At 34.1% G+C, this 23,171-nt stretch overlaps 4 protein-coding genes across 5 annotated transcripts; 1 reads left to right on the forward strand and 3 right to left on the reverse strand.

Moving 5' to 3' along the window:
- Positions 1-7,363: 7,363 nt before the first annotated feature.
- On the forward strand, positions 7,364-12,505 carry frpr-17 (G-protein coupled receptors family 1 profile domain-containing protein). The gene is made up of 8 exons (NM_077999.5): positions 7,364-7,582; positions 7,939-8,077; positions 8,636-8,862; positions 8,975-9,171; positions 9,683-9,774; positions 10,097-10,292; positions 10,495-10,719; positions 12,211-12,505. Exons 1-7 carry the CDS (start codon positions 7,424-7,426, stop codon positions 10,694-10,696), a joined length of 1,212 nt encoding a protein of 403 aa, NP_510400.2. The 5' UTR covers positions 7,364-7,423; the 3' UTR covers positions 10,697-10,719; positions 12,211-12,505.
- Positions 12,450-14,121, reverse strand: fbxa-179 (F-box domain-containing protein). The gene is made up of 4 exons (NM_001129710.3): positions 13,900-14,121; positions 13,772-13,855; positions 13,048-13,726; positions 12,450-12,862 (listed from the first exon to the last, which is right to left on the reverse strand). The coding sequence occupies exons 1-4, from the start codon at positions 14,100-14,102 to the stop codon at positions 12,665-12,667; spliced, it is 1,164 nt and encodes a 387-aa protein (NP_001123182.2). The 5' UTR covers positions 14,103-14,121; the 3' UTR covers positions 12,450-12,664.
- A 585-nt stretch (positions 14,122-14,706) lies between these two features.
- Positions 14,707-16,988, reverse strand: F23D12.10. Of its 2 annotated transcripts, NM_001373573.2 has the most exons (7): positions 16,874-16,988; positions 16,569-16,829; positions 16,313-16,468; positions 16,103-16,261; positions 15,425-16,044; positions 15,044-15,379; positions 14,707-14,996 (listed from the first exon to the last, which is right to left on the reverse strand). In NM_001373573.2, the coding sequence occupies exons 5-7, from the start codon at positions 16,031-16,033 to the stop codon at positions 14,958-14,960; spliced, it is 984 nt and encodes a 327-aa protein (NP_001360444.1). In that variant the 5' UTR covers positions 16,034-16,044; positions 16,103-16,261; positions 16,313-16,468; positions 16,569-16,829; positions 16,874-16,988; the 3' UTR covers positions 14,707-14,957. The 2 variants fall into 2 exon arrangements, with proteins under 2 accessions (NP_001360444.1, NP_001123139.1); NM_001129667.3 differs by having other exon boundaries at positions 14,825-14,996; positions 15,425-16,261.
- Positions 16,989-17,367: 379 nt separating this feature from the next.
- Positions 17,368-22,826, reverse strand: F23D12.2 (BRCA-2_OB1 domain-containing protein). The gene is made up of 13 exons (NM_001373574.1): positions 22,495-22,826; positions 22,192-22,416; positions 21,855-21,926; positions 21,076-21,807; positions 20,768-21,031; positions 20,414-20,722; positions 20,055-20,363; positions 19,748-20,008; positions 19,274-19,702; positions 19,037-19,225; positions 18,191-18,985; positions 17,794-18,000; positions 17,368-17,742 (listed from the first exon to the last, which is right to left on the reverse strand). The coding sequence occupies exons 1-13, from the start codon at positions 22,798-22,800 to the stop codon at positions 17,611-17,613; spliced, it is 4,230 nt and encodes a 1,409-aa protein (NP_001359574.1). The 5' UTR covers positions 22,801-22,826; the 3' UTR covers positions 17,368-17,610.
- Between the last annotated feature and the right edge of the window lie 345 nt (positions 22,827-23,171).

Here is a 23,171-nt window from a genome sequence, read left to right on the forward strand (position 1 = left end):
TCCTTTGAAGATTTGAGTTTATACCAAATATATACAAAAAATGGAACGTCATTTGTTTTTGAAATTTTTGGAATAATGATAAACTTTTAGCTTGAACTTTAGCTTTACATATTGGTAAGTTATTCCATAACTATAAAGTTTTCATTTAAAATGTTTTATTTTTATTAAACACAGTGATTTGTTTGAATACTACTTTTATTTTAATAATACTCCACAAATGCTTTACTACATTGAGGCATGAACCTCAAAACAATTCTTATAAAATTAGTACACTTCATGTTTTTTTTCTTTAAAAAAATTTAATATCGTTGATACATTTTACAACCGGTTCCAATTTTTACATCATCAGAATATCTCTGGAACTCATCTCTGACTGAAAAATCTACTAAATTGATGATGTCAAAAGAGGGGACAACTTCAAAGACCGAATTTCCTCCATCTTTTTCTCTTGTTTTCATCAGCACTCTCATCCTCCTCCCCCTTCTTTCAAAAACTCATTCGAATCTAAATTCAATTGACAACTTGCTATTTTGTTGCTTATTTTTACAACTAATTTAAGTTTGCTCCAGCTTTAAGACTACCAAGTTTATTTCATAAAACTATCCGAAGACTTTTGTGAAAATGTTATCCAATGATGAAAATTCTGGGATCAAGAAAAGTCTTAACTCAAAAAAAAAAGTGTTCCTGGTCAAAATGTATCTTTCCATTTGTTAGAGAAATTATACAGTTAGAATGAATACTTCAAAAATTATTGCTCTGAAAAAAAATTCCAAAAAATATTTTTGACCGCATTTTCATATTCGTTTTTCTGTTTGAAAATGATTTTAGTTCTTTAAATTAAAATCTTCATTATTCATAGAACATTCCAAAATTAATCTTTAAAACACGTACTTTATGTGGTACAGAGACTGAATCACTGTTAATATTTTCCAAGTATCACTTCCTTTTTCCTTTTTAAAACCACAATCACATCTTTTCTACTATTTTCAAAATACCTAAAAGCTAAACGAACCCTTTTCCCTCACTTTTCTCGGGGTCCTTATTAGTTTAAAACGGATTTTCTTTCAAAAACTGAGCCAAATATGTCACCAGCAATGCATTCCCAAAAAAGAAGAACAAAAAAGAAAGAAAGAAGAACAAAGTAGGATGTCAAAATACAATTGTTTTGTTTTTCTTTTTTCCACACACTTTCACGGGTTTCTATCATTGATATCCGTTAGGAAATTTGTGTTTTGTGGATGATAGTTTTGGAAGTATTTTTTTTGACACAACTATGTATGCTACTTTCAACATTTCATGTGAATCCTGAAAACTACATTAAAAGTTTCTAGAACCCTAATTTTATCCTAATGTCAGATTGTTAATATCAAACGATTCAGACTTTGTTTAATTTTTATGTTTACCGTTTATTTAATTATTTTAATACGATTTCATACGAATCGTGTCCCAAGAAAAAACATAAAATAATACACATAATACACATAAATCAAATACACATTAAAATAAACCAATTCCGTCAATACATGGTAAAAAATATTATGCATAAATACAATTCATAATTATCACCTGCAAATGGGATTAGAAACATAAAAAGGAAAGATAAGAAGATTAGAAAAAAAAAGGAAAATGAGGGTCCAGATCTGTTAAAGCGAGGTTCCTATTGAGCTTAAAACTCTGTTTGTGAAGAAATGTCTCCTAATTTTAGTTCTGCATTTTTTCCAGATGAACTTAGTTTTGGTTCGCGTTTTGTTAGTTTCACTTATTTGAAAGAAATTTTTGATGTCCATGTCAACTTTCTGCGCCAAAAGCTTAGAAACAAACTTTCTATCAATTGTTTTGAGTCGAGTTTCTAACGAAGCGAGGCCGAATAGCTCATTTCGTTGAATAGATGTTAAGTAGTCCGGGTCATTCATTTTGTTTCACCGAAAAGTACACAACGGAAATTCAGCATGTTAAACATTATCTAAACATCTATCTCTAACACATTTTGGAGTGGTTGAGGGTATCATATTGCCGATGGGATGCCGCTGGTGAAATCCGAGCCAGACTATGAGTACATCCTCATCAGTGTTCAGATAGACAACTTTTCAAATAGTTTTGAGGCTTATGTTAATAGTTCACATGGTTCAATGAAAATAAGGTTTCTCGAAACGCTACCTACCAAAAAATATTTCAGCTCGTGGAAAGTCATGTTTTTAAAACGTCATTGTCCTTAAATTTGAAGTTGTTTCAACTAAGTTTAAGATTTGTAAACATTCAATAAAAAAATATCATCCGCGCGGGTCAGATAGCTCAGTCGGTAGTGATGGCCGCTAGCAAACTGGAGGTCACGAGTTCAAGTCCGGAATCACCCCCTAGGTTAAGCAATCCACGACTGGATTATCGGCCACCGTCCCCGGCTAGGACGTGGCTTAAATTATATCGCAGTGGGAGCACTACCAGGCAATGCACCTGACTCCCAGATCCGCAATGCACAGCGCTTGAAGATCGGATCGTCTTGTAATCTTTTATTTGCTAAACTTTTAAAAAGTTTATTCAAGAAACTCTGATTTTTTTTTCTTGCACGATTAGAGTGCGTTTATCTCAACTATAAACATTTCTTCCAGTTTCCATGATTTTTATTTTAATCCAAACTATTTTTTTGTTCATTTATAAACACTTGTTGATTCATCAAAACAATCACCATCACATCTGTTTCTGAGCAGCGACAAGATGAGTGAGATCCGATGTGGTCGTGGTTTGTAAACTAATTTAAAAGGACCAGATGTCTAGAGCCTTGGGTCCCGCCCTGTACAAAAATTGATGAACCAATGTAAGGGCTCCCCTAGTCGTCAGAAAATTTAGTAAATCTGCCACGGTGGTTGCAGAATAATTTTCTCAGTTTCCTCCCTCTTTGTTCTCATAAAACAGAAACAGTACTCTAGCAAAACGTGCTAATAAGTCAACTCAATAAATAGAACAAGTTCTGATGACACTCATAAAAATAAGTTGCATCAATTTTTTAAACAAAAAAAATCGAGATCTGTTGTGTGAAAATATATCGCTTCCTGTAATATATATTTAAAATTTTGTACGGTTTGCAGCCATTACGATTTGTTTCTGAAAATTCCCTCATGCATGTCTTAACTTTTTTTCGGTTTTTTTTCATGTTCATATACTGCCGAATGACGTCTCGTTTTGTACTCTGACGCAAATTTGTGTAATTTCAGTGAAGTGCACCTATCTTCAGTTCTAAACTTTTAAAGCCACATGTGTCCCTTTACGTGACTATCTTTTCAACTCGTAAAGTCTTTTTCGTCATTTTTCTTGACAAAAAGTGTAAGCGTATCTTTGGGATATCTTAAATTTCGATTTTTAATTCTGTATTTTTTAACATATGAGACATTTGTATATCTACTCATGAAGACATAGAAAATGTATATTTTGCATTTTCGGACACTATTTTAAATGTAAAAAATATACCCCCTCGCCCTTTTCTTTAAACAAGCGAAATAAAATTCAACCACATGCATGCACCAGGCTAATATCGTTTGTCATTAAAAAGAAGAAAAGGAAGTAGTTGAAAAAACGAACTATCGTTCTCATTGAATGTTTGATAAGTGGTCCCTGCGGAGAAATAACCACAAATTTTCGTCCATTTTTTACATTCAATCTGTTCTATGAACCGGCTTCGCTATTTCAAAGGAAAGTTTGATGTCTCATCTGCACGAATTCTGTTTTGAAATTTTGTTACAGTCAGGTTTTTTTTAATTTTATGTGACATCGAAGGATTGAAAAAAAACATATAGGTGAAAACCTTTTAATACAATAGAGTTTGTAAAAAATCACATTTCTTGAATTAAAAAAAAAGTGTTTCCATTACTACTACATTTGTTTTCTTATTGACAAAAAGTGGGTTTTTTTTACAAAATATTTAATTCCATAACATTTATTGAAATGTGTTTTACATGTTTTCGTTATTCTCACACACACAATATAATTTCTTCAAGCTGGCATTTTCTCAGGCTTTTTTTCAATCTTTAAAATGTTATTACCGTAACAATTGTTTTTGTTTTTCAATTTTTCAATTTTCCAATTTTTCAATTTTCAAAACCTGAAACACAAAGGCAAACTCCCGATAAACCTATGTTTGTCCAGTCGAAACACAAATTGAATAAAACAGATTTGTACTCTTTTGTATAATCAAAGCTTCTCTCGGTTCTTTTTCCTTGGTAAAACGTCGAAAATTTACGCCCAGTTGTGAAACTTTCAAAATTGTGAGATTCAAAAAACAAAACTTGAAAACCCAAAAAGACCCACATCGCAGAAGCTACTTCCTTCCGGTGACACAACGTGCTGCTATCTCCCCCTCCGCACCCATAGTTCTTCCCTTTTTCTGACATTTTGTCACTTTTCTCACTGATGGTTGAGGTTGGATTGTTCGGCTATCAAGAATTGAGGATAAATTTTTTGACTTTGTAACTTGTACTTGTACTTTAACAAAAGATAACTTGTGAGATTCAAAAAATCAGCGATTTCAATTTTCTTCACAATAGCGTATTTCCAAGAATTTAGTTTCCTTTCTTGCTATTCTTAATTTTTGGTCTTTTTGGTTTTTTACGGAAAGTACGTCACACTGGCGTCAAGTTCTACAAACCTTATTAGTGGTCAAGCACAAAAATCTGGGCTTCGGCTTATTTTTTCATTTCTCTTTTCATCGGAAATTTGCTATTTCCAAATTAAAAAAAAACACGTTGAATAAATTGTATATTTGTTTAGAGGTGGGGTACCGAAATCTGAGAAATATTTTTAAATTACTCAAAATTTGCTCCTGATTCCGAATATCTATGTGAAAAAATTCGAACAAAAATTCCCTGACTTTATATTTGAGCTTGAAATCGCAATTTTCATTTGTGCACCTATGAGATTTTTCAAATTCGCGCCCAAATAAATTGTCCTTGGAGCGCGTTTGTCTCGTTTTAATTGCTCCATATATTTTTACATCTTTCAGTTTTTCCAGATTTTTTTTTTCGGTACCCCACCTTTAAACATCGGCAGAATGAGACTTTTTGCAGTTTTTCAGGCCCTTGTCTTCCCCTTTTTTTTTGGGGAAAAAAATTCGTTAAAAAATTTGACGGTGTAGGAGAGTTGAATTCATTTATTGAATTCTACAAACTATTTCTCATAAAACTTTATAATTTGGTTACTAACTTAATTATTTAACTCGTTCAGCGGGTCTATGCAATTGGATGAAAAAAGTTTCAGTTATAAACATAAAAACTAATTTCCAAAAAAAAATTTTTAAGAAATCTTTGTAGTTATAAAATTTTCATTTATTCATAATTTCACAAGGCTAAAGCTGTTCTAAAGTATTTGCACAGTCTGCTGCATCAATAAAACAAGTTAGCGCCAATTTCGGATAAGTCAATAAATGTTGTGTAGGAGTGAAACCAAAACACGTACATCCACAATTCGTTTTAATAGAGGATGACGTGAATTCTATCCGTGTGAAAAAAGAAAAAAGAAAAGAGGAAGGGTGGAAAAGAGAAGCAAGATCAAATTGTGATATCCGACTTAAATTCTGGAGACGTTTATTTAGTTTTTGATGAAACATTTTCTGCAATCTGCAGAATAGTTGGCAATATTTTGAACTATCTAAAAACCCTTATTTTTTATGACCTAAATTTTTTGTAATAGTGTGTTTAATTTTGATAAGTAATGTGAAATTCCAACAAAATAAATGCAGAAAAATGAAATGCTTTGTCATTCAATTTTTTTGAAACTGGACATCTTTGACAAAGTCGTCGTTTCTTCTTTCAGTTAATATATTCAAAATTTTTTTTGCTCCGAGGTATTCTGAAAATATAAACATGGGTACACTTTGCTGTTTCGTGAGTCTCCGGGAACGTAGAATTTTCGGTACTTTATTGTTTTTAATTGAATAAAATGCAAAAGTATTTCATATGTTTTTATATTTTATAACTTAAACACCTACTTTCAAATTGAGAGAATTTAATACTTAAATGCCGAATTCTTAAAATCTACAGAATTTTCAAATAATTATGTTGTAATGAAAATGCGAAAAAATCATTTTCATGAAAAACAGGCATTTTGAAAATTACCGATTTTTTTTCATAATTTTTTAAAGCTTGTTCGAATCATGTCACATATGTTTTCACATGACCCTTCCGTTGTCTTTTGAGTTCACATCAGCTGTTTTGCTTTTCATCGGAATAAAACACTTTTTGAGAGAACAAAATGCATTCAAGGAGAAGGAAATCAAAGAAATCACTGGCTAGTTCTTTTGAGACGCGGTTGTGGCACATTTTTGTCTACTAAGTCATAGGTTATGACAAAAAAACAACTAGTAGGAATAGGTAATTGGAACCAAAAATTACTCATTCTGAACAAGACGAAGCAAGACGAGTAAAAAATTTTTTTTTCAAAAGTTGACGGGCTCGTAATACAAATCTGAATTATTGAGTCTTATTAATCATTCATCTATACTTCATCGGTTTTAGTAATCTTATTGCGTTTTGCAGTTCCAGGTTCTTTTTTTCAGGTTTGACGTATACATTTGAACAATTTTCGGTACTTCAATTTTGGAATTTTATCGTGACATTTGTATTAAGCTTGGAAATAGTGTTTTTTCTAATCCTAAAATGCAATCAGACTTTACGTTTTTATTAGATTACATTTTGGAAAATTTTTTTAGAAATCGACTACTACATAAAAACCAAATTCTAGTAGTAATGTAGGCGTATTCAATTTTTAATAAGTTGCAATTTATTGCGAAGCTACAAAAACTTAAGTCTACACGCTTAATTTGAACTGCATGTCATTTTCGAATTTTATATTTTGAGAACAAAGAAACATACATAAAGAAAAGGAAATCATTTTTCGATCAATTAATGTTGTTATCATTCTGTATTTTTTACATACGGTTTCACCTAATTATAAAAAAAGCAATTACCTTAAAATAAACATTTGACTTATCGCAGTAAATAAGTTTCCTGCAATATTTTGTTTTCTTCATTTATTCTGCTTCTTCACACCCCCTTGTTAGCATTTTCCAACCCTATCATTAGTATATCAATTCTATTTTTCAACCGCAAAATGTCTTTGTTCCTGTTTTTCTTTTTCCTCACCTAAACCGAAGTTTTGTGATTCCTGCTCATCTAATGAAAACCATTTGTTCGACTTTAGAAAAAAACATTTCTGAAAATAAAACTTGAAAGTTTCGAAAGAACTCATTGAAATTCAAATCTAGTTTGTTTCCAAGTCTGCCAAAACCCCGAAAAAAGTTGACGTCTTCTCTCTTATTATCTTTGCTCGTCATCATTTCTATTTTCGCTATATTTTTGAATAAACTTTCTTTTTTCTAAGAAACTCAACCCCCTCAAATGGAAACAGTAAAGTACAAACTGAAAACAAGTCACTAAAGATGGATGATTCCGTGGATATTTATGAGCAGGCTGCACTGAACATGTCAATACCTGACGGATGCGATGTCAATCGAGTTGTCTACGCATCAATCAAGCAGTTAATCAGTCATGATATTATCGATCCAAGCTCAGTGGGATTTCAAAACTGTGAACCTTTGGTGAGTAAGCCTTTTTCGAATCACGTTAACGTTTACCATTTTGGTAAAAGTTTCAGTTGAATTACATTAGCTCTTTAAGAGACAGTTTAAAATAATTTGAAATCATTGAGAAATATTGCATTTTTCACGTGGTGTCAGAGTGTTCAATTTTGGTTTGATCTACGTAGTTCTTCGAGAAACGCCGGAGAAGAGACGCAGAATTCTTAACTGATTTTGCATAGTTAAGAGCATGCTGACGTCACATGTTTTGGGCAAAAAACTCCCGCATTTCTGTAGATCAAACCGTAATGGAACAGTCTGACACCACGTGTGTGTCAACATATAATACTTGTGTAACACATAAATCATTATTTCAGTGTGGAATATGTTACCATGGATCCAAAGAGTGGGATTACATTCGCTTCAATATTATTGTGATCGGAATAATTCTTCCTATTGTTGGAGTTTTTGGCATTGTGGGAAATGCTATTTCAGCTTTTGTTTATAGTCGTCCAGGTAGGTGGAAACTCAGGGATGTGCGGCAAATTCGCCGAATTTGCGGTTTGCCGAGCTCGGCAAATTTCAAAAAAGTAGCTTTTCCGAATTTGCCGAGCTCGACAAATAACGAAAATTGCCGCACACATCTAAATTTGACAGTACAATTCTGACCAAAACTATTGATTTTTGCAAAAATGTTAGTAAAATTACACAGAAATAACTTATTCGGAAGCCAGATGTTTGTTCAGATTTCAGTAGTTTTGATGTTCCAAAAAGCACCAAAAAGTATTAAATTTTTTTCGGAGTTTTGTTAAGCACGGCAAATTTGCAGAATTTTCCAAATTTGCCGAGCTCGGCAAATTTTAAGATTTGCCGCACACCCCTGGTGTAAACAAATTTAGAAAAAATTTTTTAGCTGAGACGAAATTTCTCAAAAAGTTTTAAATTTCTGCTTGACAGCATATTCTAAATATAGCATGTTATGTAATTTTTTGGCCTAAATTAAAGAAGTACTAAAACACCGGGGTTAAAAATAAAATACTGTGCTTTGAAATTTACAACTTTGCATATTTTCAGAAATGCGATGTTCCACTAACTTGTATCTTTTCTCACTTGCGTGCTCCGATACGGGTGTTGTTCTAACCGGAATTTTTTTATTCTCCCTCGAAACATTCCGTCCATTTTCGCTGACTGTTGCGAGAATTTCTGGACAGTTGTCTGCAATCGTGTATCCAATGGGCATGATTGCTCAAACGTGCTCCGTGTATTTCACCGTTTGCGCTGGTGTTGATTGTTTTGTGCAGGTAGGTAACAACAGTAAAAAATTAATATACTTTATTCTTGTATTTTTTTTTGATAAATTGTGGCTCCATAATCTTTTTTAAATTCCCAAACTGAGAAATTTAAAAATTTAAGGTTTGCCTTCCCGAAAAAGTGCGACGAGCATTTTCCCGCAAAGAAACTGTTCACTTTCTTGCTACATGCGTTGTGATATTCTCAGTTCTCTACAATGTTCCACACTTTTTTGAAGGATTCGTCATTGATTGTTATCATCAAGAATTGGGTGGTATGAGTAAAGAAGTGTGTCCAGCTACTTTGAGATATAATGAAATGTGAGTTTTTTGCTGTAAATACTAAATTTGATATTCGTGGTGGCAAGTGGAGAATTGAAATTTCATACAAAATAACTTATTAGACATGGGGGAAAACTGAGGTTTTTAATGCTAAATTTCTTTATACTCTAAATTTTTTAAAGTTTATAACTAGGGCTTTCATGTGGGCGCCGGACGGTGAGTCGCTTCAAACAGTCTCACTAACGCCGCAACGTATCCGCATGCATAGTGCGGCGCGAAACCCGGAACATGTCGACCGCTTCCAAATAACCACCTTAGCTTTGCAAAACTACGGTGTGCAACCGTAAATCTTCACTACGTAAACACCGGAGTTTATGCCAAAATGCACATCGCGGCGAACGGCGACGGCGAAGGCCGGCCGTGAGGCGCTGACGCCGCGCCACTCTCACATGGAAACCTTAGTTATAATTTATTGAGTAATTTTTGAAACACAAGAAAAGTTTATCTTCCAGGAAAATTGTGTTAACTAATGAAATTCTTAATTTTTCAGGTATCAGTCAATATATTATAAATATATGTATGCAATTTTTCTTGCCGTCGGTCCTTTGTTCACATTGATTATTCTCAACACATTGATTATTGGTAAGTATTCAATTTTCCCCCAGGTCGCTGAAAATAAATTGACACTAGCAAGTGTTTTTTTTTTAATTATAACGCAACATAAAAAAAAGCATACAGTATGTTTTGGAAAATTTTATAGTTATATCAATTACTAGAACATGCAAATTTCATGAGCATTTGGAAAAAACCCAACCAATCGCCAGTTGGACGGCGATTCCACAAGTCCCTGAATAAAATTGAACTTAAAATCAAAAGTGTAGGAAATTATTGCCTCAAAGTTGCGCTGCACCAGAGAGCTTCGTTGAAAAAAAAACAAATTTCTCAAATTATATAATTTTTACAGGTTTCTCAGTGTTCGGGTCAAGTGCCTCTAATATGGATGATACTATGTCATTAATTCTTGTTGTTCTGCTATTCATTTGCTGCAACACAATTGCCTTGGTCATAAATATATTTGAAAGTTATCTATCGGAGACGCTGGGCAGCAAAATTAACTACATAGTGGATTTGTCAAACTTTTTAGTGGTTTTTAATTCGAGGTAGGAAATATTTGAACAAAGTTATTGAAATAAAATTAAACTTGAATTGTAAAACTTTGGTAGTCAAAAAACTATGTACTTCATTTTTCAATGCAATCATGAATTATTTTCCATGTCAGTTATTTAAACGTTTAAAATAATATTTAATAAGATTCTTGCAAAATGAAATATTTAGCAACTATAAGCAATTTTTACTTTTCAGTTTTAACATAATCATCTACATCAAATACTCCCGGCCATTTGCTGACACTCTTTTCTCCTACTTTTGTAACCGAAAACCAATAACCGACAATGATGGACCCGGACCACCGATGTTGATCACAGAAAAACCATCTCGGTCAAAAAAGTGTAAAGAGACATTGTCTCGGTTACTAGTCGCTTCTCAACCAGAGGTACTTATTTGAGAAGATGATATTCGTCTGATCAGGTGTGTGGTTGTTTGCTTTATTTTATTTAACCGCTTCCTTATTTCTTTTTTTCTTCAAAAAGTGATCAAAGTAACTGGAAAGTACTGATTTAAACGATACAACATTATTGTAGGTACATATTAATCTTAATTCCACAAAAAATATGTCACACTTCATATGTTTCCCGGTTATATTCATGATGACAATTAATTGAGCTCATAAACTCTAAAGAAAATTATCAAAAAGTTTAGTAGCCCATATCTTGTTACTCATATGTATTACGAAGCACAAAACAAAAAAATAAAACTTTAAAATTATGGGTTTGTGCGGCGGCGCAGACATGACGACATGCCGAGCTATTCACTCGTGTGTAATTTACACAGAGGGGGTTCCTTGCGTTATTTTTACAACCTTTTGGTCTAGAGAAACATGATCTAGAGAGGTTTCCTGTAGAAGTCTTGCAAAATCAACAATATTGGTTTTGTTATGAGTGATCTTTTTTCGGGTAGATTTGCAAATTGCAAATTAGACTTTGATTTAGCCATTGAATATTTGTAAAGCTATAGAAGTTTGGGTAAAACAGCTTCAGCTCAATTTGAAATTTGTGTAATTGTTAAAAATGTTAATATCATTAAAAATTAAAGATGTGCAAATCGGCGTCCGGTCGTCCGATTTTGGTTCTACAGGACACACCTTTGACCCACCGGACGCACATGCGTCCGGTTTGGGGTAGGTTTCCACGGCGGCCGACAATTTCCGAGTCTGACCACTCACTATAAAATTGCTGATTAAGTATAGTGTGTGGCCAAACTCGGAAATTGTCGGCCGCCGTGGAAACCTACCCCAAACCAAAATTTAACTTGAACAACACGTCTCAAAATAAGTAAGATTTACCTTTAGTTTTCAAGCATTTTTTGTAATAAGCCCCCATTTACGCCACCCTTCATTTAAAGGCAGCACGCCAAACAACAGACGAAAATGAAAAATCAATGTAAAATTCAATAGTGATTTTTATCAACAACTATGAGTATGTAACTTTTTGGTGCCAGAGAATTTTAAATGATTGTTTTAAAAATGTAACAATTTGTAGCTTTAAGTTAATATCAGTTGCAATTTTCGTGTTCAAAAATGTATATATTGGGTTGATGTGTTTTTTTTTTGTTTTGAGTTTAATTTGTTAAAATATTACTGCGCTTTGTGGCCCTAGCGTTTGATCTGTAAAATACTTTATTTCAATTTCTGACAAATTTTAGTTTAAATGAATAAAAAGTTTTGGAGTTTTTGAGTATGTTGTTCTTAACTTTTGTTTGAGTTTTGTCAATTATGAAGAGTTTCGCATATTTTTTAATGCGTGCTTTTTTCTTGTTTTTTTTTTACAACTTTCCTTGCTTCCACTAATTATGGTCTGATTTTCATGCAAAAATCGTGTTGGGTCTATCATCCTTCAGTTTATAAAGTATTTTAGTACATAATTTTAAAAAAAACTTTTGTTCAAACTACCGTTCTTTCAGACCTCTTCACAATTAGCTCCTCAAATCGAAACGGAAGTCGTATAAAATCGACTGCATTCTAATTCTCGATTACGGCCAGACAAAAGAGCTTCAATACTGATGCACATTTCTTTATTATTGTGATATTGCTTCTATAGACTTTTTTCGAATGATTAATCTCATGCTTTCAATTATTTCTGGTTTCAAGCATGAAATAATTCAATTTATCTACGAATTTTTGCTTGAGCATTACAATGAGCATCATTCCATTATTTTTATATTGGCATTTGTTTTTCAATAAACATTAAGATACTAACTTAATGGAATATTTGTTTTACGGAACAAAAACATTTTGCGGTTCCGACTGGAGGTACATATCCATATTTGGAAGATTGAATCTTGTACAATAAAATAAATTTAAAAAAGCAGGCATTGTACATAAAACATTGTAAAACAAACAATCAATCAATATTATTTAACAACGAATTGTGAACCCCCGTTCCCTGATTTCGACATTCATAAATTTTCCGTTGGACAATGTGAGGGTTCCGAAAATAGTTCCACGGTCGTTAAGTGTTTCGTTTAAATTGAATGCATTTTTCAGATCTTCTTGACTTAAATTACATGTTATTTGGTGGTACATTTTTTGCATGGAATGAATGTTTTGCAGTGCCTGAAGTTTTTTTGGGTCATTTTTGAATATCAGCGTAAAATGTTTCATTTATCGATTTTGATTTTGATTTTTGCACCAAAAAATTAAAAATTTTCAAAGATTATCAAACACTTGATTTGAATTCGTTTTCATGGTTGTTATTAATACCAAAAGTTTTTACAAACAGAACATCAAACTTTACTTACAGTTTTGTATTTGACAATTTCATCCAAAGTAATTATCTTATCAGTGATAGAAACTTTTTTCATGTGGACGACATTTAGGAGCGAAATGTTGGTTCTGCGTAGACATATCAATAGCTTGTTGATATGCGCCCATTGTGGAAGCACAACGATTTGGTCCATGTCGTGTACATCATTTGTATCGGGAAAATAGGAAGTCAGAACAAGCAGCTCTTCTAGCATCCCAGGTTTCATATTTTGCAAAATCGTTTCCAGTTCGATAGGATTTTTGACATAAATATCAAGTCGCTCGACACATAGCTGTGAGGGTAGCGAAGACAATTTTTCGTCCATCAGTTCGAAGAAACGGGATCTTTTGGCATCTGATTCCGCGGTGCAAAGATTGTTTGCCACAAGGATAGTGAATTTCACTAATTTTGTGTGTTTCCGTTTCACGGCAGTGTAGAAATCGAGTGTTGCTTCTTCGATGAAAGAAGCGGCTTTTGTTTCGGTCCCTTCGCTTGTAATAAAATTGCAATTTGGACCGTTCTCTTCATATCTTGTAATCCGCAATCCTGTTTTTGGGCAGTTTATTTTGACCAGAATCATGGTCCGTTGAAATTCAATCTCTATCTTGTCATACATCGGTTCTCCAGCGTCAACGTATTCCTTAAACAGGACACACACTCTTCTTAGTCTATTGCTGAAAATGCCCTTTTATTATTGTACTGTTAATTGTTATACTTACAAATCGGTGCAATTCAAATTACTGAAAATGCATTTTTGAAGTTCCTCTGGAAGATCCATAATGTTTCTATCATTTGTATCGATTCTGAAATGAAAATCGAATGATATAATATGTTTGCACATTCTCACCGAATGTCATCTTCCAAGTCAAAATCGCCTCCTGTAAACTTCAAATACCATCCTTCAACTTCACGATAAGAGAGTGGTTGGAGCCCGTCTTGAATAGCCAATTCATTGAGTTTTGAGTGAGCTTTTACCACCTGGGTTCGTTGACGAAATTCATAATAGGCGAACTTTCTGAGTATCAACGGATCTTTTCTTGGGTCTGACATATTGTTTTATAATTACCTGAAAGTATACGCATTTGTGAAAGTCTAATTTGAATCATCATACAAAAAAAAGACAAAAAAAAATGGAAATACGAATACAAGTATTATGTTATTATAATTTAGGTATAACTTAAACTAAATATGTGAAAAAAAAGACAACTACTCACACTTCAAAAAACAACAAAAACTTGAAATTTATCTTTTAGTTATGTCGTTAAAAAATGTGGCTTTTTAAATTGAAAAATCAATGAAATCAAAAGGAAAAACAGTGTTCCGAATGACGTTGCAAGGATAATAAAAATGCACATACATATGCAACATCATATTTGACGACACTTGGAGAAGCTGAGAAATAGAGAAGGTGTGCGCTATCGATTAAACAGTTTTGGAGTACTCTGAGAAGAATCTCGTATAGATAAAGCGTAAACCATTGAAAAACGAGAGATGTCTTGAAAAACTGTTCATGAAATTATTTAAAAAAATTTCCATCTGGAACATTAAAGCAGTGTGTACATACAATTTTATTATATAGCAAGGTTTGCGGTAAATTTGCGAAAATGTGAGAAAGTATCGGGCTTAAGATGATGATCACAGAAATAATTTGAAGTAAAATACCAAAAAATTCATTGTGCAATTCTTCACTCGACAGTCAGTCTTTTAAATGTTTACTTTAAATGTTAATGTTAATTGCTAGGAAAAATATACCAAAAATTATATACTAAATATTATAAAAAAAGGCAAATAAAAATCAAACGATATTCACAAAGTGGCGTTTAAATAATTAATTTCAATTAAAAAGTGTTATAATTGTACAAATGAAGATCAATTCAATATGGAGGAAGTTTAGTTTCAAAGTTATTAGTTGCTGTGGCCAGTAGTGCGCGGAAGATTGTATATCTGAAACCAATTAAAAGTTAAAGTTATGCGTAACTATTTGAAATTACCTCCTTCAATTTGGTAAAGCTTTTAGTGCTATCAATAACAGACGCATGGTGACCAGCGAATTGTGCCATGTTTTGTCTCAACCAGTTTTTCTTATTTGGTTCCAAATCAGGAAGGCGACCGCAGTTTCCAAATTTCATACAAATGGAAGGTTTTGTAGTTTTCTGCAGTTTATTTGAATCAGCAAATTCATGACTATCCTTTTTTGGCGAAAAGATTGCAGCTATTGGAGATGAAGAATACTCGGAGACCACTTTCTTTGGAGTTCCGGTTCCCATCCTTTCAATTAGTTTACCCATCGACGGGCCATATTGATACTCGTTTTTGCCAAACACTTTCTGAAATAAAAATATTCATCACTACCAATTTCAGTAATATCTCACCTTTGGGCTGAACAAGTTTTCATTCATTGTTCTTGAAGAATTTGAATAGTTGTAATCTAATATTGGTAGCTGACCAACATCTACTGTCGTTGGAATTTCCTTAACATTTTTTTGTTTCAAGTTGTTTGCGTTGATTGGCACTTTGACATCTTTAATTGCTTTGTTCTCGTGCAAGTTTTGAGTAGAGCCAATCACTTCTTCCGGCGTTATCTCAGTTTTATCAGGACAAGTTTCCGCACGTTCGTCTTTGATGAACTTATGTGATCCTTTGAACAAATCAATTTTTGCCGAGGAATCGCCTTTGAAGAAGTTTCCCTGGGGAGTTTTTGCAGATGATGGCTCATAGTCAGGTTTTTCAGTTTTTGAGCATTTCAAAAGCTCTTTTGTTAGTTTTCTAGAAGTATACACTACGTTATCATCTAACGAACATATCTCCACTTTTCTCTTCTGGTGTTTCGCCACATTATTCTGGAGCATTGGGATATAGTTGTCATCTGAGATCATATCCATCATTTCGTTTATGGAAGTTGCGATCTTCTCAGTATTCTTGAGATTGGATTCTGTGTTGTTAGTTCTCATCAAAGAAATTTCCAAGTCCGCTGGATTCATTTCCAAGTCCGCTGGATGAAAATGGGATTTTGAAGCGAAATGCATTTTTTGTTTGTAATTATTACTCACATTTTTCAAATTCGTTTTGCTCACGGCAGATTTTGAAACAGGAAAATTGCAATTGATTATATCTGGTTGTTCATTAATCTCCAGTGGTTTGATAGCAAAATTTGAATTTTTGGTGATTGCAGACTTGAAGAAAGGTCCGAACACATAGTTGGCAATTTTCTGAAAATAATTTTATAAAATAAAATAAAGCAAAACCAAAATGCAACCAACCGATAGTTTTTTAATTAAAGACCTCGTTTTATCATCAACCTTTTCTTCATTACGTTGATCATTTTTGCAAGAGTTGTTATTATTATTATCTGATGTGCACAACTTTGGAGCCTCCCAAATCATCGTTGGATATTCGCCAAAAGGAGTGTTCGGAACCTAAAACATTTTAAGAGTATTTTGTAGAACATTAAACTAATATCAACAAATTTTAATATTAGTACTAAGATGTTCTTACTGTACAGTTATAAGCACTCACCGATTTAGAAGTTGTATTTGTTAAATCAAACGATGAGTGCAATTCCAGAATCCCTGACAAATTGTCTGCCATTGACACAGTTGAAGATGGGCAAGTTCCTATTTTTGGGAAAGTTGGATTCAGAGCTTCCAATGATTGCGGTTTGTAATACTCCCACATGTCAGAGCAGTAGGAAGATATTCTGCCAAATTGGAAACGATTGCAACTAGGAACCTCTGCCTCGGTCAGTGACATAGACATATGGTGATATTGGCCAAGTCCCTGTAAATACTATGCTACTGTTTATCAAGGGGATAATTACCAACCGAGTAAATAGATGCAAACTTCTCATTCATAGTTGCTCATACGTTCGAAACAACGGCACTTGATAGACAGGTTTCTTGTTTTGAATCAAGGATCCCAAGTTCCAACCAGCTAGCTGCAAAATTAATTTCTCGGATTTAAAAATTGATGAGAAACAGTTGAAATTGTAATTCGAAAAGAATAGATAAAATATACAAGCGGAAAAGGCACTCAGCTGTCTCAAGCAGTGTTCTGTAGAAAACAACGTATATTACGTACACCTGCGGACCTTGTCTCCCTTTCTCGCAGTCTCTCACATTTCCATACTGTTTTGGTGTTGTCTGCCAAAACTGTTTTTACAGGGTGTTGGTCATGTGTTTGTTTCACAGATATTTAATGGAACCAAACAAGATGTAATAAGTTTAAAAAAAAATGCTATTAGAAATAGAAATATATAAAAATTCAAAATGGCCCAATTTTGCACCAATGGTATGATAATCAATTTAGAAATAAATATGTTAGGAATCAAGGATTTATAGCAAAAATAACAGCACAGTGTTCTTGGTCTAAAAGTTTGAAATATACATCTAAAAAAATCAATAAACCGATTTAGGGGATTTGTATTTAAAATCAAACAAACATTCGTTATAATATACGAAACAAGTTATCACTGACATGAGAAACCCATAAAATATAACCGTATTTTGGAAAATAAATGGAAAATGACAACCGGAACAGATGTAATGATATCCAAAACCCTTCACAATGGAAAATGAATAGTTTTAGTAGAGTGATCGAATATCGATATAATTCGAAATCCAGAACCATCCGATGGTTTTTCAGTTTCCGGATTTGAACTGGTACAGGCATCCACCGGCGCAATATCGCTTTTCTAAAAATAAAAATAGTTATATCAAAATATGAAATACTAAATTTTTATCACCTCATTTGAACATTCTACTACTCCGCTCGTTGAGTTATGAGAAGACTGTTTCAGCGGCACGTATCGCCCAAACAACTGTGCCATATTTCGTTCTAGCCATTTCCCGTCACTTGGTTTCAAATCTCTTGCCTTGTGATTTGAACGTTGAAAAGTTGGATCCCGGCAGGTGTTCGCATGTAAACCGTTTTTATTTACTCCGGAAGGAATCTGAAAAAAGAAACAATTTTACTGAATTTTCGTTATTTTTAGATTGTTAAAATTCAGTGTTTTCATAAATTTTAGTTTATTTCCGATTAAAAAAAAGCTAAATTGAAAAAACATTGGGTCAACTGGATTACCCGTCGATCTTATATATTTCCTAGTAAGTACAAATTAGAGCAGCTTTTGAATCACGTACCTTTGTAGTTGTGGTATTCTTCAATTTAGTCCGGCCATGAGATACGAGCGAACTAACTTTAGAACTGGTGTTTGATATTTGTGAAGACGTTGGAATTATTTGAGATGGTATTGTGCCATAGGTTTGCCTCCGTTTTTCCATTTCGCCGGTTTTCCCGTGTATGACTTCATCACTAGATTTTCTCGAAGCTTGAGCTGATATAATTGACAACTGCTTTGCTAAATTCTGAGTTTTCTCCCGTAAATCTTGCATAAGCTTTTGACTCGCAATATATTCATCTTTGCTTTGAAGAATGGCAGGCAATTTAACATTTGACACCAAGATTTTTCTTGTTGATGAAGGTGTACTTGGTTGAACCACTGGTATCGTTGAAATCGGAGGTTTTGTTATTTGTAAGTTGATTTCAGCTGCTTTTCGAGCATTTAGTTCCGTCTTGACAGTGTTAGTTTCCTCTATGACAATGGAGCGAGTTGAGTTCCCTGAAGAATTGACAGCTTTTGGAATAGGGAATCGCTGTTTTGCATTCTTCTTCTTTTCCAAAAACTCCTTCATTCGCTTTTCAGCAGCCACAAGTTCATCCGCTTTTGCTGGACTTATTTCCGTTGAAACTTTGCACGAAATCACTTCAACTGATTCAACAACGCTTGACAAAGCTATTGGGGTTTGCGGAAGTGTTTGTGATAGGGACATTCCTTTTGTGCCGCCATTGTTGTATTCACTTGGATTTCTATGGTTCACAACACAATCAGTTGTATGACTCGATTGCAGATTTTGAGAAGAAATATGCAATGTGGTCTGAAAATTAAATAAAAAGTTTTAAAGAGTTTACTAAGCCATTTTCTCAACTGATTTTCCCGTCGATCCTAATTTAATATTGTTTTCCTCGGCAGATACTGGTTTGGAAGTGGCATTTGTAGAAGTTGACGGAACAATGGAAACTGGTTTCACCAAACATTTCTTCTTTTCTAGATACTCTTTCATTCGTTTTTCGGCCATCGCAATTTCATCTGATCTTGCTGGACTGATTTCCAGTGGCTGAAAATAAATAGGATTCCGATAATGCTTCAGCATGATTCAACTAACCTTCGATGCCGTTTTTTCTCTAGAAGAATCAAATTTTGATAGAGCAAGGGGAGTTCGAGCAAGCGAGAGCAACTTTGGATCATGTTGGTTTTCTTTGTTTTCATCATTTTCTTGCTCAGAAAAACTGGACCTCACTGTAGAAGTTGTTTTACTAGAAACCACCAATACATGATTGTCCTTTGTCACGGGCACTTGAACTGATTTTGAATTTGCCGGTAAATGTTCAAGTGTTGTAGGATAAATCCTTGTTGAAGTATCAGATGAAAATGTTTTCCTAGTTGTACATATTCTTGATGAAGTTGAGCAAGCTTGAGAAGTTGGCAATGACATCAGTTGCGAGCCAACATAATTGTTTTCTAAATCTTCAGTTGTTGGTTTTTGAGCTGTGACGATTTGATATCCTTCACCTGACTCGATTTGCATTTTTCTCTTAAATGTGCAATGTTTAATTTTGAATGTGTAACAAAAACAAACCTCGGAACAGTACGGTCTCAGTAAAGAGCTGATTTCTGAAAGTTTTACTGGTGTTGAAACTTCTGCATTAGCAATCTCGATCCCTCTCGGAAGACTAAAAGCGTCGGTTTTCTCAATAATGCTAACTATTGTTGGTTGAGCTTGAGAAGCGAAAGTTGGCACTAGTGGTGCTAAAAGTTTCTTCTTCTCCAGATACTCCTTCATTCTCTTCTCTGCAGCCGCTATTTCGTCTCCTCTTGCTGGGCTGATTTCCATTTTGTTCTTAAATGTTTATTTTTTATTGGGATTTAGTAGAAAAAAGTAAAACCTCAAACAATGACGTTTTCATAGGTGAGCTACTTTCAATTGATGTTGAAACAGTTGAACTTCCAATTTGTCGAGTTTTATATTCTTGAGGGTGGGTTTCAGGGCCAACAACTGCACGTCCATCAACGAGATCAAATCCTTCAGTCACACCAAACGTGACGGTTTTCTCATTTAAATTAGCTGCTGTTGGCTGAGCTTGAAAAGCTGGAACTAGTGGCGACGAAATGTTCTTCTTCTGAAGATATTCTTTCATTCTCCTCTCGGCGGCTGCTATTTCATCTCCTCTGGCTGGGCTGATTTCCATTTTGCTCTTAAATTTTTAAGATTCACTTATAATTTAAAACAACAAAAAAAGCAAACCTTGGACATATGCGTTTTCAGTAAAGAGCTGTTTTCTGAAAGTTTCACTGGTGTTGGAACTTTTGCACAATCAAAATATGCTTCACTGTCTTGAGTGCAAATAACTCCACGCTCACTAGCAAACTCGATCCCGCTCGGAAGACCAAAAGCGGCGGTTTTCTCAATAATGCTAACTATTGTTGGTTGAGCTTGAGTAGCATAAGCTGGTACTAGCGGTGACACAAGATTCTTCTTCTCCAGATAGTCCTTCATTCTCTTCTCTGCAGCCGCTATTTCATTTTCTCTTGCTGGGCTGATGTCCATTTTGTTCTGAAATTGTTAATTTTGATTTTTGACACATTGTAAAAGTAAAACCTCAAATGAGAACGTTCTAAGTGGCGAGCTGCTATGAGAAGTATTCGTGAGTTTTGAACACTCAGCTTGTTCTGATTTATATTCTTGTGCTTGATTTTCATATGCAGCAAAAGTGCCGGTTTTCTTATTCAAACTAGCTGTTGTTGATTGAACTTGAGTAGGCAACATCCGTGACAAGAGATTTTTCTTCTCCAAATACTCCTTCATTCGCTTTTCGGCGGCTGCAATTTCATCTCCCCTGGCTGGGCTTATTTCCAGTGGCGCCTCAGAAATCTTCATTTACAAATATCATGTTATAATCAACCAACCTTCAAAACTTCTCTTTTCACAGAGTCTTTAGAAAATGTAACTGGAGTTTTCAATTCTGGCTGCAAGACATTTTCCAACACTTTTTTGTTTCCTTGCTTATGAACTTGGCACTTGCTCGTTTCGGACAATTCCAAAGGCGGTATCAATTCCTGGTGTGGTACACACAAAACTGTTATTCCAACATCTTCGGTAGAGCTGATTTTTGTAGTATCTTCAATTGAGCTATTAATGTTTTCATTTAAAAGCGACTCCTTCCCAGTGTGCTCCATAACGCTTAAATTCTCCACCCTTGGTTGAGATACAAAAACCTTGCTGATTTGTTGTTCTCCTTCCAAAATTTCGTGTTCTTTTGCCGGACTATTTTGGGGAGCCTTCAAGACAATGCCTTCTTCAAACGGCAAGCTTCCGACACCGTTCACGGAGAACGGAGTTTTAGGAGAATTGATGATCTTTGTCCCATCCAAACTGAATTGAGATGTAGAAGAAGAAGCTTCTTGTTGATGTGCAGCACGTTCAGATTCTCGTACTAAATAGTCATTTGCTAAAAAGTTTGAAGGCGGCTGAAGGCTTTGCTCCATTTTGGCTAATGTTCGCTGATTTTCTGCGTCCTTTTTACATTTTCTCATCAATTTATTCGGAGTTCTCGATTTTCCCATAATACGAGCTATTGCAGGATTCAGCTTCACTGGAGTTGGAAATGTTGATGCAGGTTGATTCGAAGACGAGGATTTCTAAAAACTCGAATTAACAATGCAAGTTATGATTATTTTATACTCACAATTTCTTCAATACCAACATTTTCTGTATCAAACGGTCCTTTGGTTGGTGATATAATTTGACTTGTTATTTGCTGAAAATATTGATTAAGTCAAATCAATTAAAAATGAAACTAATTCTTTGTTTATATTTTTTTGATTTTTCAAGCTTAAAACTCTTGCATTCTATGGAGCTCGCTCTACTTTAAAGTGGAACTGTAAAGTGTAAAGTGGAAAATAAAACTTCGGTGACTTAACCATCAATTTTGAGCCACTGCGACATTTTTTTCTATGAATTTGTAATTTGATCAAATTAGCCATGTCGCTTTTAAATATGTACTGTGTTTGAAAACAACTTACGGAAAATTTAAAATCCAAATTAGTTACAAGCTTCGGGTCAATCAATAGGGGCTCAGCGCATAAGATTATATCATCGCTGTCTCGAATGTAAATTGTAGACTTAGTTGAAATAGCTAAGCCAGTGAATTCTTGCTTCTTTAAGCCCATTGAATGTGTACTTGTGTTAGCTGCATCAACATCCCAGAGCAACATAGGAACTGATTTTGTAGATAGAATACTTGCATCCTGAATGAAAAATAAATGTTATTAAAAAATAAATTAATTTTTGGTTATTTAACAAAATGTCAAAATGAATAAACAAACCGGTAGCAAGTTTAACTTCCAAGCTGGCAGAGTCGGAGCGCCTCCAGATGTACAAAGAATTGTTGTAGCCACTGTCGCTGATGAAAATGCACTAGTTTCAATTTTCGATAGATAATCTTCAGATACTAATGAAGACCATGTTCCGCAGTAGCTCCACAAATTTGAGAACAATGACGTCATGATGGAAGTATGCTGTCCACGTTGAGCATCTCTCAAATCAGCCATTTTTGACTTTTGCAACAAAACATTTATTTCAGACATATCCGACTTAATGGAGGTTTCAGTTTTTTCATCTTTTTCGCTCATTATACACTCAAGTTCATAGACTTTATCTGAAAAAATCAAATGATATTTTCAGAGGACACAAACTTCATTAAAAAAACTTCAAAAGATGCAAACGGTAGTGCACAAAAACAGAAAAAAAGAAGATAAATAACCGGAACAACAACGCAATGACACTTTGAACACCGCGCCTCCTTTTTTTTCCCGCCAAAGAGTTGACCCATAAAATGAACGGACCATTCATCTCCCTCTCTCTTTTTCTCTCTGCCATCTCGTTATGACATTGTGTCTTGTATTGTGTCTAGCCATTACCGATTTCCTTTTCGCTAATAATTTGATCAAATCAACTGTACAGAGTAAACACATTTTTTCAAATTCATTACTAATTTCTGAAT

Source organism: Caenorhabditis elegans, chromosome X, assembly GCF_000002985.6.
Source record: "Caenorhabditis elegans chromosome X".
Classification (NCBI taxonomy): domain Eukaryota; kingdom Metazoa; phylum Nematoda; class Chromadorea; order Rhabditida; family Rhabditidae; genus Caenorhabditis; species Caenorhabditis elegans.

Bases quoted from the DNA above. Each gene is read 5' to 3' on its own strand.
- frpr-17 (NM_077999.5), top strand. From the start codon at position 7,424: ATGGATGATTCCGTGGATATTTATGAGCAGGCTGCACTGAACATGTCA. The intron at 9,172-9,682 runs GTGAGTTTTTTG...TTAATTTTTCAG, and splicing joins ACTTTGAGATATAATGAAAT to GTATCAGTCAATATATTATA. The intron at 9,775-10,096 runs GTAAGTATTCAA...TAATTTTTACAG, and splicing joins TCTCAACACATTGATTATTG to GTTTCTCAGTGTTCGGGTCA.
- fbxa-179 (NM_001129710.3), bottom strand. From the start codon at position 14,102: ATGTCAGACCCAAGAAAAGATCCGTTGATACTCAGAAAGTTCGCCTAT. The intron at 13,856-13,899 runs GTGAGAATGTGC...TTTTCATTTCAG, and splicing joins GACTTGGAAGATGACATTCG to AATCGATACAAATGATAGAA. The intron at 12,863-13,047 runs GTAAGTAAAGTT...AAAAAACTTCAG, and splicing joins AAATTGTCAAATACAAAACT to GCACTGCAAAACATTCATTC.
- F23D12.10 (NM_001129667.3), bottom strand. From the start codon at position 16,903: ATGAATGAGAAGTTTGCATCTATTTACTCG. The intron at 16,830-16,873 runs GTTGGTAATTAT...TAGTATTTACAG, and splicing joins AGTTTGCATCTATTTACTCG to GGACTTGGCCAATATCACCA. The intron at 16,262-16,312 runs GTTGGTTGCATT...AATTATTTTCAG, and splicing joins CTTTAATTAAAAAACTATCG to AAAATTGCCAACTATGTGTT.
- F23D12.2 (NM_001373574.1), bottom strand. From the start codon at position 22,800: ATGAGCGAAAAAGATGAAAAAACTGAAACCTCCATTAAGTCGGATATG. The intron at 21,808-21,854 runs GTGAGTATAAAA...TCGAGTTTTTAG, and splicing joins ATGTTGGTATTGAAGAAATT to AAATCCTCGTCTTCGAATCA. The intron at 21,032-21,075 runs GTTGGTTGATTA...AAGATTTCTGAG, and splicing joins TGAAAAGAGAAGTTTTGAAG to GCGCCACTGGAAATAAGCCC.